Source organism: Vulpes lagopus, chromosome 8, assembly GCF_018345385.1.
Source record: "Vulpes lagopus strain Blue_001 chromosome 8, ASM1834538v1, whole genome shotgun sequence".
In the NCBI taxonomy this organism is placed as follows: Eukaryota; Metazoa; Chordata; class Mammalia; order Carnivora; family Canidae; genus Vulpes; species Vulpes lagopus.
Window position 1 is genome coordinate 88,284,135 of NC_054831.1, and position 14,116 is coordinate 88,298,250.

The 14,116-nt window shown below is 36.8% G+C and overlaps 1 protein-coding gene across 1 annotated transcript; it reads right to left on the bottom strand.

The window, feature by feature from the left end:
• Positions 1–909: 909 nt before the first annotated feature.
• Positions 910–13,715, bottom strand: YIPF5 (Yip1 domain family member 5). The gene is made up of 6 exons (XM_041767272.1): positions 13,578–13,715; positions 12,928–13,047; positions 6,751–6,923; positions 5,820–5,965; positions 3,666–3,847; positions 910–2,328 (listed from the first exon to the last, which is right to left on the bottom strand). Exons 2-6 carry the CDS (start codon positions 13,035–13,037, stop codon positions 2,166–2,168), a joined length of 774 nt encoding a protein of 257 aa, XP_041623206.1. The 5' UTR covers positions 13,038–13,047; positions 13,578–13,715; the 3' UTR covers positions 910–2,165.
• Between the last annotated feature and the right edge of the window lie 401 nt (positions 13,716–14,116).

Sequence of the window (14,116 nt, forward strand, 5' to 3'; positions counted from 1 at the left end):
TTATACCATACATAAAAACAATTATCTGTCCTTGGCATACATACATGCATAAATAACACTAGCTTGAGTCAGAGATCCTGAAATCCATTCACAGTGAGTTTGTTACTCAGGGATAATCACTAAGTGAATCTATAGCTATACAGAGTGTGTCTAGCATTTAATGGTACCTGTATGTTTTTGGTACAAAATGGGCCCTCAAATCAAGCTACCTGCTCTTCCTGAAACTTCAATGAGGGAACATAATCTACTACAATGTCAGAGAAAAAAAGTCACCACATATAACTTTTTGAAACGGTTTTTCAGCTTTTAAAGTATGCATAAATATGGCTATATTTGTTGTATTTTAAAGAAAAATTTTAGAAGGGAAATTGGGGCACATGACTCTTCGGGTACCAAACTCTAAAACTAACCTCATGCATTAAATGCAACTCCACTATATAACTATTTTGACAGAATAACTGTTATGTATGAGATGGTTTTGTATCTAATGACTTTGGAGTAAAATAAGACAAGTAACAATAAAAATCTCTCAACATTGATTTAAATTAAAAATTTTTATGTTCGGAGTGGGAGAGGCAAAAAATAAATATGGCTTAAGATTAATGGTCTAGGACTAAGTAACAGTGGGAAAATTTATTTCGCAAAGAATCATCTACCCTATTTGTTAGGAAAAACTGGGTATTAACAGAAGGCACTCATTACATCTGCCTTAACAAGGTTACTGTGTATTTATAAAATGAAATAAAAAAGGCAAAAAAGATACTATCCATGGATTACAATAAAAAATATTCTAAAACACTTTGGTGAGGTTGAAAACCCAGCCAAAAATGAATTGTGAGAGTATTCCTCCAGAAGATTAAGTATTAATGAAGAAAAGCAAATTTACGTGATTCCAGACATTAGAAATTATGATCTTATAAGAAATGTGTTTTATTAATGTAACCTCCTTTTTTTATTGAACTTTAAAAAAAACATCAGTCTTTTTGCTTAGTCTAAAAAGTCCCCTTTTCTAAAGAAGGCAACATTTTCCTCCTCCCAGGGCACCCTTCTCATAACTATAAATGGACTCATCCAAAATCAGAGTTGTTTTTTCAGAAAAACCCAAAGATCAAAATACAAGATGCAGCATTTTCCTAGAGATTTCTGGCAAGATAGCATGATATTAGCCAAATAAGTTTAATACAAGGAAATAATGTTGTAACTAAAAGTAAATTGCCTTCCACTTAAGACCTTTTTTCTGATTTTATACTAAATGATTTCTGTTCCTAAAGCTTAGGATAAATTAGGAATACAAGTTAAAACCAGAACCTTGTTAAAGAAAATGCGATACCGAAAATAGCAAAGTCAACTCAACAGCAGATAAAATCGGGAAAATTTTAATTACTAAGCATCAAATGCATTTTACATTGATAACTGCAGTACTGAAATTGTGACATTTTAAATATTTTTCTCAAAAAAAGGTTAGTGATTTTCTTTTTCCTAGGAAATATGGAATCCCAACTATGAACATTAATGTGGCCAGTCTGGGTCACTATGGTTTAGTTAATGCTAATCTCAACAGGTGTTCACATTTCCTATCTACAATAAAGTAGACTATGGGCTTCTCTCATTGAATTTTAGCAAAAACTCCCTAAGATAATTTAAAGGAATGTTAAATTTTTGAAGTGCAAACTCATAAAACTCTACTTTGGGATCACTTTTTTTGCTTCAAGTGCATCTAACGCAAGAATATAGCAATTTTTCTCTCTTAATCCCTTGGAAAAATATTTCTGCAGTAAGTCTTGTGTCTTCTTAACTATGGGTTGTTTCTAAGAAAGAGTATTAGCTCTATGGTTAGTTTCCCACAGTTGATAAAAATCTATTAAAAACATCTTAATATAATTTGCAAGGAAAAAAATTTGTTTTTTAAAGGCTGCAGGAACAGGAGAGAAATAGCACTTATTTGTATAAGCACAAACACTTAAAGCTAGTCATACTGCAGATAAATCCAACATAGTATTCAAAAGTTCTATAAAAATGAACAAAAGATACATGTTTACTTCCATTGCTCCAATAATCAAATATTAGGTCTGCATGAGAGTTGCACTGTAGCAGTTCGCTGGTCCAATTTAAGAGTTCAAAGTCCTTTTTGGCTCAATGATGTCCACATGCCAGATAAATTCAGTTCAAAAAACAGAAATTAGGGCAAAGACTCCATATAACAAAGCACAAGGATATGCTACTAGAAGTTGCTGTCCTTCCATGGCTAATGCAGAAATAAAAATTTTGGAAGCAGAAAAACTACACCATCCAATAATTCCAGCAGTGAGAATGATTCCTACCATTCCTCTGTAACCAACAAGGAAAAAGAGGGGGAAGGAGGAAAAGGCAGTAGATGAGATTAGTTATGTAAAAATACAACAATAACCAATTCTAAAGAAAAGCATTTTAAATCCACATTGTACACACATCTATAGAAATGATCGATTTTTTCAAATGTTAAAATAACGTACCTCATAGTGAATTCAATGATGCTGAATTATTCACATCCACATTCAATGATGTGATAAAAAGCTCATTTATAATTACATTTTGCTCCTGTTAGCATAGGAGCTAGGTTTCTCACTTTAACATTACTGGTATCTGGGATGGATGCACTTTTGTTGTGAAGGACTGTTCTGTGCATTGCTAGGTTGTTCAGCAGAATCTCTGGCCTTTAGCCATAAGGTACCAGCAGCACATCTGCATGGCCCACAGATGCGACAATCAAAATGATCTCCAGACACTGCCTAATGTACCCTTAAGAGCAAAACTGCCCTGGTTAGAAAATACTGTTTTGGTAGAAAATGTCTTCTGTAAAATTCAAATATATATGTACCAATCTCAACAAATGAAAAGAATGAGTTTACACTGCAAATCTGAAGCATTTTTACACAAAGCAGGAACACTGTGAAGCCATCAAAATCTCTACCATCGAATAGCTGATACATGCTCTTCCCCTAAACCTCTCTTTTAACTTTATCTAAGTGTAACAAAGGCCCATCATTGGTTGTGCCTGGCACTAGCCACAAGGAGGAGCCTAAACTGTTGAGAGAATCTGTATACCGGCCATGAGAAGAGAATTTATCAGCAGGAATTTATACCTTTCTTTTTAACTTTACCTAAAGTATTACTTAACAATTACACACTTAAAGCTGCTTACAAGTACATCTGAGAACATGTAACAGCCTCTTCCCATTAAAGGAATGTTTTGTTTTCAGTTAATAAGCTGCCAAACAGACTGTGTGTTTATTACTTTCATTTAGCATATGCCTAACATCTTTAAGAAATCAGATACAGTGTAAAAAATATCAGAGTTGGTAAGAGTAATTTTAACAATTTGATCTTTTCACCCAATATTTTAGTTAACAATCACCACTGTTCTGTTTGTTTACTGACAATGGTAAGTAAACACAGAACTAGTGAAATTCTTTATCACAGATAAAAGCAGAGATGGTATAAAAAGTTTTTAAATTTATTCTCAGTTCCACTGTTCACCACTGAAAAGCATATAGTACAGTCCTTATTCATAACAGGCACTGTATCTCATGTTTGCTGAATCAGTGATTTATCTTAAACTGATGGTGAGATAAATCCTATTACAAAGAACTGGTCAATCAATCCCCAAAATAATGATCAGTACTTACTGCAAAGAAAATATCACTGCAAAGCTGGAAAGTAGGATCATGGGAAGAAGACAATATCCAAGGACACTTGCCACACACCCAAATGAAACACCTGTCATACTCATTAAGTTTAGTAAACAAAACATTCCTAGACATCCAATTGCACTGATCCCATATACATAGCCAAACTGGATTTTGCCAGCCTATGGGTAAAGAAAAGATTACAGGTTAAAGGGAACAAATTCTTTTTGGTCTTAGTTCACCTAAAATGGTACATGTAAGAAAATATCTAATTTGCAAACATCAAAATCTATAGAGGCATCTATACTTTATGCAGAGTAGTAAAATACAGATTTACATTTCCTCAAGATATCTGAAATATCCACTTTCCAATACACAGATACTTGGTTTTTTTCATTTTCCAGTTAGTATTTGAGCAATTCAGCAAATAAAGATACAAAATCATGGTACAATTACCTTTAAGTAGTAGATTCCTAAAAAAAAAAAAAAAAAAAAATCTAGCTGATATTAAGCAAATAAACTACAGAGACAAGATGGAAAACCCTGCAGAATGTTTGGACGCTATCTAATATTACTTGAAAGCACCTAATACCACCAAAATTGCCCTGAAGCAATTTATTCTCATTGGCAGATGTAGTTGCAATCTTTTTAACAGCAGAAACAATTTCATCATTCACTTTATATGGCTGTTAAAGGAACTAAGAGAAAGGAAGCCAGGATAAGCAGGACACCATGGTTCTATGAGGAGGGGAGAAGAAAACTGATTAACAAGTAAGAGAAATATAATGGAAGATGTATTTTCTTTCATTATTTTTCCAAACTGCTGGTGGATTTATAGTCTTTTGACAAACAAAAAGAATTATGCTCTTCTAAAAGACACTACCAAACAGAACTAAGACAGTATAAGTTAGTTACACTGCTCTAAGAGTATTCTTTTTTTTTTTTTTTTTAATTTTATTTATTCATCAGAGACACAGAGAGAGAGAGGCAGAGACATAAGGCAGAGGGAGAAGCAGACTCCCTCCAATGCGGGACTCAATCCCAGGACCCCAGGACCACCACCTGAGCCAAAGGCAGATACTCAACCACTGAGCCACCCAGGTGCCCCTGTAAGAGTACTCTTAAAATCAAGATATATGAGCAAACAATGTATTCAGGTCATACTATGATGAAAATCAGTCCACAGAGAAGATTTCAAAAATGTCCTTGTTTATCAGATTTTGGACATATAAAACTCAATCATGAGAATGTCTTCAAAGATTATGTTACATGGAAAAATTCTTGTCATTTTTGTTAGACTCAGTATTTATTTGCAAGTATGTGAGAATGTATAAGATTTAAAAGGTTCAGCTGAGTTTAATGAATTCATTAATGTAGTAATAACAAAACCTCATATATTTACAGCACTTTAAAATTTTTCTGGGTTCTCATATAACCTCTTGGTTAATCTGTAAACAATCTTGTGAGGTGGGAAACATAGGATTATTAGAGGGAGCTGAAGGATGAAACATTTTACTCCAGAAAAGAGCAGGAGCACTGAACTGATGCCCAGCTTTTCTGACTAAAAATCCCATCTTCTATCCATTACATCATTTATCTCTCTTAATTCAGAGACATAAGATAAAATACAACAAATATTAACAAATTATCTTTACAACTATTCATTTTCAATATACTTTAACATTTGCAGGGAAGCTTCTTGTCTTTTAACATTCCAATTCATTAAAAGGTAAAATAATATATACGAAACTAACAACAAGCACCACCATAACAAAACATCATCCAAGGTCTACAGATTAAAAAATAAGCAAAAGCTATTATTAATATACATAAATAAATAAAAGAGCAATAGGCTAAAGAATGTTGTCAATTTCTAAAAAGTAAGACGGAATTTTGATGAGGGACTGAAGCCACACGTTATTTGTGTTTTTTTCCCCTAATAATTGGAACTTTTCTCGGAACAAAAAAATTATTTCTAAATATATGACATTTGTTGTCAATGGAGAAGTGATGAATGGGTATATATTCCAGCAACTCAATACCATTCAAAACACATGAAAGATTTGATGTATCAACAGTCTCAAAAATGGCTCCTGATGGAACAATGAAAGATTTTCTTTAATCTCACACTGAGAGCTCAAACTAAAATCTTACCAGTAACAACGTAGCTCCAAAGGCAAGGCAAAAAACCATTGGTCCTGCCAAATCAGTCTCATTCATGATGCTGCCATCTGCTACTTTTAACGGATGTAACACTGTTAGTGTTTTTTGCCAGATGTGGTCAAAATTGATACCTAATTCTAAAGGAAAAGAAAGTAAGACAATTAGGATTTGTGACACACCTTGAGTTTACCAAAATCTATGCTACAACAGGAGACAAAATGAAACATTCAGCATCAAAAGAAAATCTAGCAATATCAGGCATTTTGGTGATTACTCAATACCAGTTTTTATCGACCGCAAATATCCTATTTTTGGTTTGATGCTGCAAAAGTGTGTGGATATGACAAAACAAGACATTCACAGCTATGCGTGCATAACAAAGAATATATGGACAGTGTTATCAGTTAGGGGTTCTTTACTTGGGACCTCAGAAATACTTGGAGATGCTATGAAATTGTATATGAAACTATGTTTCTATGCACAGGTGTACATTTTTCTAAAAAGGGTATTCATAGCTCTCATTAGACTTTCATAAGGTATCCAACCTTGACCTAAAATGTATGGAACTACTGCTTTATGGGTTTTAGAATACAATTTGAAAATCACCATACTTTTCAGTGATGTTACTAGTTTTGCCAGTTTCTCCCATGTAAAACAATCACTACTATGGTATTTCCTTTTACTTCTTCTACTGACAGAATTTAATCAGTAATGGGAAATAAGTCAATGCTCACATAATTGTCACTTTATGAAGATCTATTAAAAATCTGGTCCCCTATAGCCCAATGTGGTTTCATATGTGGCTTTTTTTTTCTATAAAATTATTCTTTTAAAGGAAGGGACAACTTCTCCAAACTGAGATATGTTTTCACTGACCAGCTAGACATCACAGAATACTACGAACTACTGCAACCAATCCTACCTTCTAATAAGGGTGGCTCATCTTCAAAATTGTTTCCATAGAATGGCTGAGGTGTTGTTGGAGTGTATGCCTGAGTTGGCTGAAAAATCTGCCCGGTGTATGGCTGTTGTGGCTGCATCATCTCTGGAGGGACAAATCGGCCTTGCTGCGAGTAGTCATAGCCAGCATATTGTCTATAAACCAAAGTTACATCTCTCAGAATTACATCAACAGTGGCAATCTCTGAGAGCTAGAGAATCAAAGTCCTGCAATTCCTAGAATAGCTACTTTACTACTTTTCATAAATAGTGTTGAAATAAGATCTAATAACTAAGATCAATTTGATTATCTAATGGTAAGTTGTATTTTTTAGAGAATCTTGCTAATGATGCCAACACTCACATGGAGCTTAAGCATTTTACCAACTGTGAAACTTTTAAACATTAGGCGGTCAACAAATGAAAACTAAGGAATCTTATCTATTCTTCCCCTTCAATAAGAATATGTAATATGAAGACAGCTGTGAAATACAACTGATGCCTAAAACTATGAATGAAAATGTAACATGACAGACTTTGTCCTACATGCTATGTAATAATTTTCCATTGTGGTTTGGATCTCCATTGAATGTAATCATTCTTCTTTACTTTCTGTAATATGTTATATTTTGCAAGTGGATAAATCTCTTTAAAAATAACCACTAACTTCAAATACAGAGTAGAAAAATTCAAGCCTCTTCCTGTGAAAGCTTTCTGAATACAACAAAACATTATTAGTACATCTTGCATTTGAATAGCACTGTTAAGTTTTCAAAGCAGATGTACATCTACTGTCTCATTTGATATGTGCTATAGTAAATCCTGCACTATAGAAAAAGAGATTTTACCAAGGCTATTTTAATGATGAAAACAACAGGGACCTAAAGGTTACTGAAGTAGTGTCTTTAAAAACCTGTTTTACCGTGTTCTGGGAAAAAAAAAAATGGCTTACCTATCAACAGAACTAATCTCATTACATAGAAAGAAACAAAGAATAAAATAATTATTTTGAAAAGAAATTTTTTAAAGCCTTAAAGATCCTTTAGTTTAATTACCCTTAAAACTTTTATAGTTCCTTTTGACGAGTATAAAATCTAATGACTGCCATGAATATTATTTGGAGATTTTAAATCTAATTTTAAAATAACTGATATCAAAAAAAATAAAATAAAATAAAATTTAAAAAAAATAACTGATATCTTGATTAAAAGCAAATCCAAGTAATGGCAAAAGTTCAACTACACACAGCCCTCTGGAGAACCCAATGAGATTCTCAAGACTCAGTTATCACTCTATTTCAATCCAAGCTGTAAAAAAATGCTATTTATTTTTCTGGCTATATGGTAATACAGAATTCGATGAAACACTATTTAATAGCAAAACACAAAACACAACACGAACAGTTACCAGTAAATATATTGTAATGGGGGGCAAAGATTACTAAGCACCTGTTAAAAGGAATGAGGTACTTTTATGTGTAATAAAGAATGAAAATAAAAAAATACTTAATGGGCAGAAACGAAAAAACACCCAATGTTCAGAATAGTATATACCATATGTACCCACTGTGATTGTACTTTTTGGAATATATCTGTATGTATATATTTGCATATGTGTATTTTATTTACAGGTAAATATATTACATATAATATGCACAATTACACAAGTTTAGATATAATGTAACATAGTTAATATAATATACATAATTATATAAGTAAAAGGACAGGAAAGTAGGGGTAAGTAGAAGACTTAATTTTCATATTAAAAACTTCAATATTAAAAACTTCTGCAGGGATCCCTGGGTGGCGCAGCGGTTTGGCACCTGCCTTTGGCCCAGGGCGCGATCCTGGAAACCCGGGATCGAGTCCCATGTCGGGCTCCCGGTGCATGGAGCCTGCTTCTCCCTCTGCCTGTGTCTCTGCCTCTCTCTCTCTGTGTGTGTGTGACTATCATAAATAAATAAAAATTAAAAAAAAAAAACTTCTGCACCTTTAAAAGGGTTGTACATTTACTATTTATTATAATTCATTCTAAAGTGTTATATATGGGGATCCCTGGGTGGCTCAGCGGTTTAGCGCCTGCCTTCAGCCCTGGACGTTATCCTGGGATCCCGGGATTGAGTCCCATATCAGGCTCCCTGCATGGAGCCTGCTTCTCCCTCTGCCTGTGTCTCTGCCTTTCGATCTCTCTGTGTCTCTCATGAATAAATAAATAAAATCTTAAAAAAAAAAAAAGTGTTATCTAGAACACATAGGTATATATTGGGATTCCTGGTGGCTAGGTGGTTTAGCACCTGCCTTCAGCCCAGGGCGTGATCCTGGAGTCTCAGGATCGAGTCCCACATTGGGCTCCATGCATGGAGCCTGCTTCTCCCTCTGCCTGTGTCTCTGCTTCTCTCTCTCTCTGTGTATCTCATGAATAAGTAAATAAAATCTTAAAAAAAAAAAAAAAAAAACAAAAAACCAACAACATAGAAAATTGTTAACAGGGCAGCCCGGGTGGCTCAGCAGTTTAGCGCTGCCTTCAGCCCAGGGCATGATCCTGGAGACCCGGGATCGAGTCCCACATTGGGCTCTCTGCATGGAGCCTCCTTCTCTCTCTGCCTATGTCTCTGCCTCTCTCTCTCTGTGTCTCTCATGAATGAATGAATGAATGAATGAATGAATGAATAAAATTATTAACAACACTAATAAACTTTTTATACTGTTATATTAAAATACACTGATGTGTCTTGCACTTTGGATTCTTCCCTTACTCATGTATGATTTTGTAACATTCACTGCTAATTTAGAAAATATTATTGAGTGATATAGCTCTCCCAAATATTGACATACTTAATATAAAAACATATATATGAAATACAAATAGAGGAAAATCACATTTGTTAATATCTACCAATGATTTCATCAGAAAAATGGTTAATTACTAGAAAGCTGACAAGTTCACAGTAATGGATATAGTTTTCCCAAATCCTCATTTTTACCTGAAAACTTTAATTTAACCATTAATTACACATACTGTCAGTTTTCTTTCTTGAAGTTAAGCATTATTCAATTATTATCTCAATTATTTCATCTTTGAGAAAGTATCTGCCCAGTTCTCAAATCTACATAACCACAGTTTGCTGGGATGTTATTTCCAATAAAAATGGTTTTCACGAAAAGCAGTTGCTACAACCTGCAACTGAAATTGCACAGCGGCTTTTCCTCAAGATAATAACTGTGCTTCAGTATGAACCGGAGGTGCTTTATGACTGTTTCCCATTTTGTCACACAGAATATTTTTAATATATGTGTACTGAAGGGTCAGGATTTAATAACATCATGATTTTTACTGCTTCATCAAGGGCAGCCTTAAATGAAACTGGTTCCCTCCGCACCCCAGCAAGTGTGTGGTGATGAAGAATACAATGATTACTAAAACACTCTGATGCCCTTGTCATCATATTCAGGTACTAGCGGTTTTACCAATCATTGTTTTTACAGTATCAGTAAAAATGTTAACACACCTAAAAAGGTAAATAGTGTTTTAGTATTGTTATTATTAGTTTTAACCTTAAAAGGCTCCCTGAAAAGGATCTCAAGGATCCTCTGGGGTCTGTGGTCCATACTTTAAAACTGCTAATAGAGACTCATATATTTCATGTAAGGAAGAGAATTACTACAAGCAAATGACAGCTTCAAAAGAGGTACCATCATTCCTTCTTTAAGATCCAAGGTGAGAAAGACTACACCGTGGAATTTTACTATTTTCCTTTTCCAGAAGGACCTGGTCAGGAAAATTCCTGGCTTGCCTGCTGGTTTTAAACTAGAACACAACATGGTAGACATGATCTTTAGAGAGTAAATCAACACTGTACTCCATATAGATACTTATCAGTTAAGTTAAAGAAGAAAAAATACTAGCTTTAAAAACTTTAAAAATAGTAGTTGGTATTTTATATCTAGCATACAACGTGGACCCAACCAATGTGGCAATCATAAAACTCAACAGATTAAGGTGAAAGGGCCTTTTACTTTTTGTTATTATATGAATATGAAAATGACACTTATAAAAAAAAAAAAAAAAAAAGAAAATGACACTTATAAATGAAACCCAGTGAGAGACTCCTAACTCTGGGAAACGAACTAGGGTGGTGGAAGGGGAGGTGGGTGGGGGGTGGGGGTGACTGGGTGACGGGCACTGAAGGGGGGCACTTGATGGGATGAGCACTGGGTGTTATTCTATATGTTGGCAAATTGAACACCAATAAAAAATAAATTTATAAAAATAAAAAATAATATAAATAAATAAATAAATTCCAGTTATTACTGCTAATACATTAGGCTTCCTACATTCCTACACTAGGTTTCACCTATAAACTCATATTTGTTAATTGGCAATAATGGGTATAAAAGCACCTGGCATAAAAAATTCATTATACTGAAGCAATGGTTACTGGCACATGATCTGGTTGCAATGGAAATGTGAGAATAGTTAGCAAAAGAATATCTAAACAACCTCCCTCTGGAGAATTTAAATGAGATGATAATACCTGAGATGAAAAGACAAGTCACAGTTTAAGTGATGCCCACATGATGCACACATGAACAGGACAGGAAAGAAAGGCAGAGATCAATAAACCTAGGAGGTTGTGATCTATATGTCATAGTTTTGCAGAATCCAAACATCATTTAGTATAAACAGGCCTACATACAGAGCCAGGTTTTCCAAAGCGCTTTGGCTGCACTCAAGCCTATCTTTCATTTTCCTCTCATACAAAGATTCAAACAAACAAACAAAAACAAAAACATTTTTAAGTAAATGGATATTTCTCAACACGATTTTTCCAATTCTGCCCAATTAATTGATCAAAAAAGATAAATCCCCAATAGCATATAACAGAATTTAGCAGAAGGAAAAAAACTCCTTTACAGATAGTATTTCTCACATGCTCACTCCCACTGTTCAAGGTGTTAGACTTTTAGGGGGGAAAATCCTTACAATATATCAAATTAAGCAGATTCAAGAGGTCAACAGGTGACAGCTTATCTAAGACAGGCCATACTGAGTGAGGGCTGAATTTGATTTTTGCTTTGTTTTTTAAATCTCTTGGCACTGTCATTCAGATTTATTAAATCAAACATGTTCTACTACTACACGTTTCTCTCAGATTGATTCAATACACAACCTTCCCTTGTCTTCATCCTGGGATACCCTTCAGGAGGTTTTTAATTCTTGGTTCATAAATGAATATCATATGACACCAACTGTGTGCAGTAACATGCATATTTATGTGGGCATCTGAGTGTGTACAGTTACATCTCAGAAACAGGTCCATCTTTTCTGTTAGATTCTTGAAGGAATTCTGGACCATCTAAGAAAGGTTAAGCCACCCTGCTGTAGGAAATGACTGATGAGGTTATCTTTAAGATCCTAAGAAACTAAGAATACGACGTTCTAGAAGAAATCGGTGGAAAATCTCCGCTAATATATTTCTGCCACTAACACCAGGGACCATTAAAAAAAAAAAAAAAAAAAGTAGGTTTTTTTTTTCTTGTTGTTTAATTTTGTTCTTTAACAGTTCAGGGCTGAAAGGTTTCGAGGCCTCCTCTTCAACCTGCAACTGGTGACTCGTGTGTACTGACCATAGGTTTTGCTATGAGCAGTAATAAAGATGACTATCACCTGCTATAATATATATATATCACCTGATGATTCATAAGAGAGCTTACACTGCTAAATAGTGTCACTAAGCCCTCTGAATTAATACTGATAAGGTCTGAAATTTGGACTGATTTAACTTCTTGAGCTAACTGTCGGCAAGATTTTAAATTTTTAACTGGCTCTGTGGACTAAACAGCCTATGTATCTCCTAGGTCCTTGAAGCCCTTATCTGTATCTTAAATGATGTAGAAATACTACCACTAGGAAACAGCTCTTTAACAATCCACTTTCACAGTCACAGCACGCGGGCAGGTTTTGCAGAAGACACCAAAGTAAACAGGGCAATCCTTTCAAACCCAAACCGGTGTCACAGATCTTTCCAGAGGAAGGGAAATTATGAAAAATCACACTCCTGACAAGGGACACGGTGACACGCTCGGTTTTAGGAAGAACCAAACACTGAGGATACAGGCATTCGCTTCAGCCGGGACTACGGTCAAAGCTGACAAGTTACTTGCTATAGGGTCCTCCACTTCCTCCGTAATCATAGGACTGTTGTGACTGGTCATCGATGCTGTAACTCGTCTGGTAGAAATCCGTGTTCAAGTTCTCAAAGCCTGCCATCGCAAATGATCTGAAAGAGAGAAGAAAAACGGCTAATACTCTTTAAACCCAAGGAAGGTCCTACCGAATTCGTTTCGATACGAACGAAGCAAAAAGCCTCAGAAGGCAGTAAACGATCTCTTCTGGAATTTGGGGGACGAGCATTTGGAGGACGGGCCCGGGTGGGCAGCTGCCCAGGAAACGTCTAAACGAAGGGCCGGGAAGCCCCGTCCCCCTGCCGGAGCGGCTGTGCCCCGGGTTAGGGGAAGGGGTTCCGCGGAGATCTACAATACCAACCACGGAGACGACTCCCCAGCTCAGGGCAGGCTCTGCCGCCGACAGGGCGGCTGTCTCCCTGCAGGCCAAGGCCTGGGCCTGCCGGGAAGGAGCCGGCCCCTGGAAGGCCGAGCCTGAGGTCCAGGGGCCACTTCAAAGCAAGGGCCTGAAAGGGAGTGAGGGTCTGGGCGAGAGGATCGGAACGCGGCGCCGAAGGGCCGCAACAAGCCGCGCCGCAGGACTGAAGAGAACCCGAACAGCGGGCCACAAGCCTGGGACACTCACCAAACGCGGAAGCGGCGGTAGCGGCGTCAGCAGCTCCTGCGACCCCCCCGAAACCCCCCAACACCAGTTCAGACTCTGAATTGACTCCGTTGCTACGTGTCACAGGGCCAAAGAACTGCTTCCGGGGCACGCCGCTCGCGCAGGCGCGTTGGCAGATTTGCGCCCCTTTTGGGTTGGACACTGCGCGGGACCGGGCGCGCGGGGGGGGGGGGGGGGGCGTGGCGGGGAAGACCCGCTATAGAGCATGCGCGGTATCGACGAATGAGTCCAGTGGCGAGCCAATGAGAAGAAGGAAAACACTTCCGGTAGTCTGGGCAGCGGTAGAGGCAGAAGGGCGCAGGCGCAGCAATTGCGAGTTACCCTGGAGGAGGGAGAAGCCGACGGTCGCGGGTCGTCACGGGGGAGGGTGTGCGAACGCCGATGCGGGCCGCAGGGGTCCGCCCCTGTCCGCAAACTGCAGAGCGTCGGGCCCTCCGGATATACCGGGATTCAGACTTAGTGTTACGGAGTGTATATGCCTGTTTTTTAGTCCTTATACC

Coding starts and splice junctions, on each gene's coding strand:
- YIPF5 (XM_041767272.1), bottom strand. CDS start 13,037: ATGGCAGGCTTTGAGAACTTGAACACGGATTTCTACCAGACGAGTTAC. Junction 6,924..12,927: donor AGTGGAGGACCCTATAGCAA/GTAACTTGTCAG, acceptor TTTGGTTTATAG/ACAATATGCTGGCTATGACT. Junction 5,966..6,750: donor TGAGCCACCCTTATTAGAAG/GTAGGATTGGTT, acceptor CTTTTCCTTTAG/AATTAGGTATCAATTTTGAC.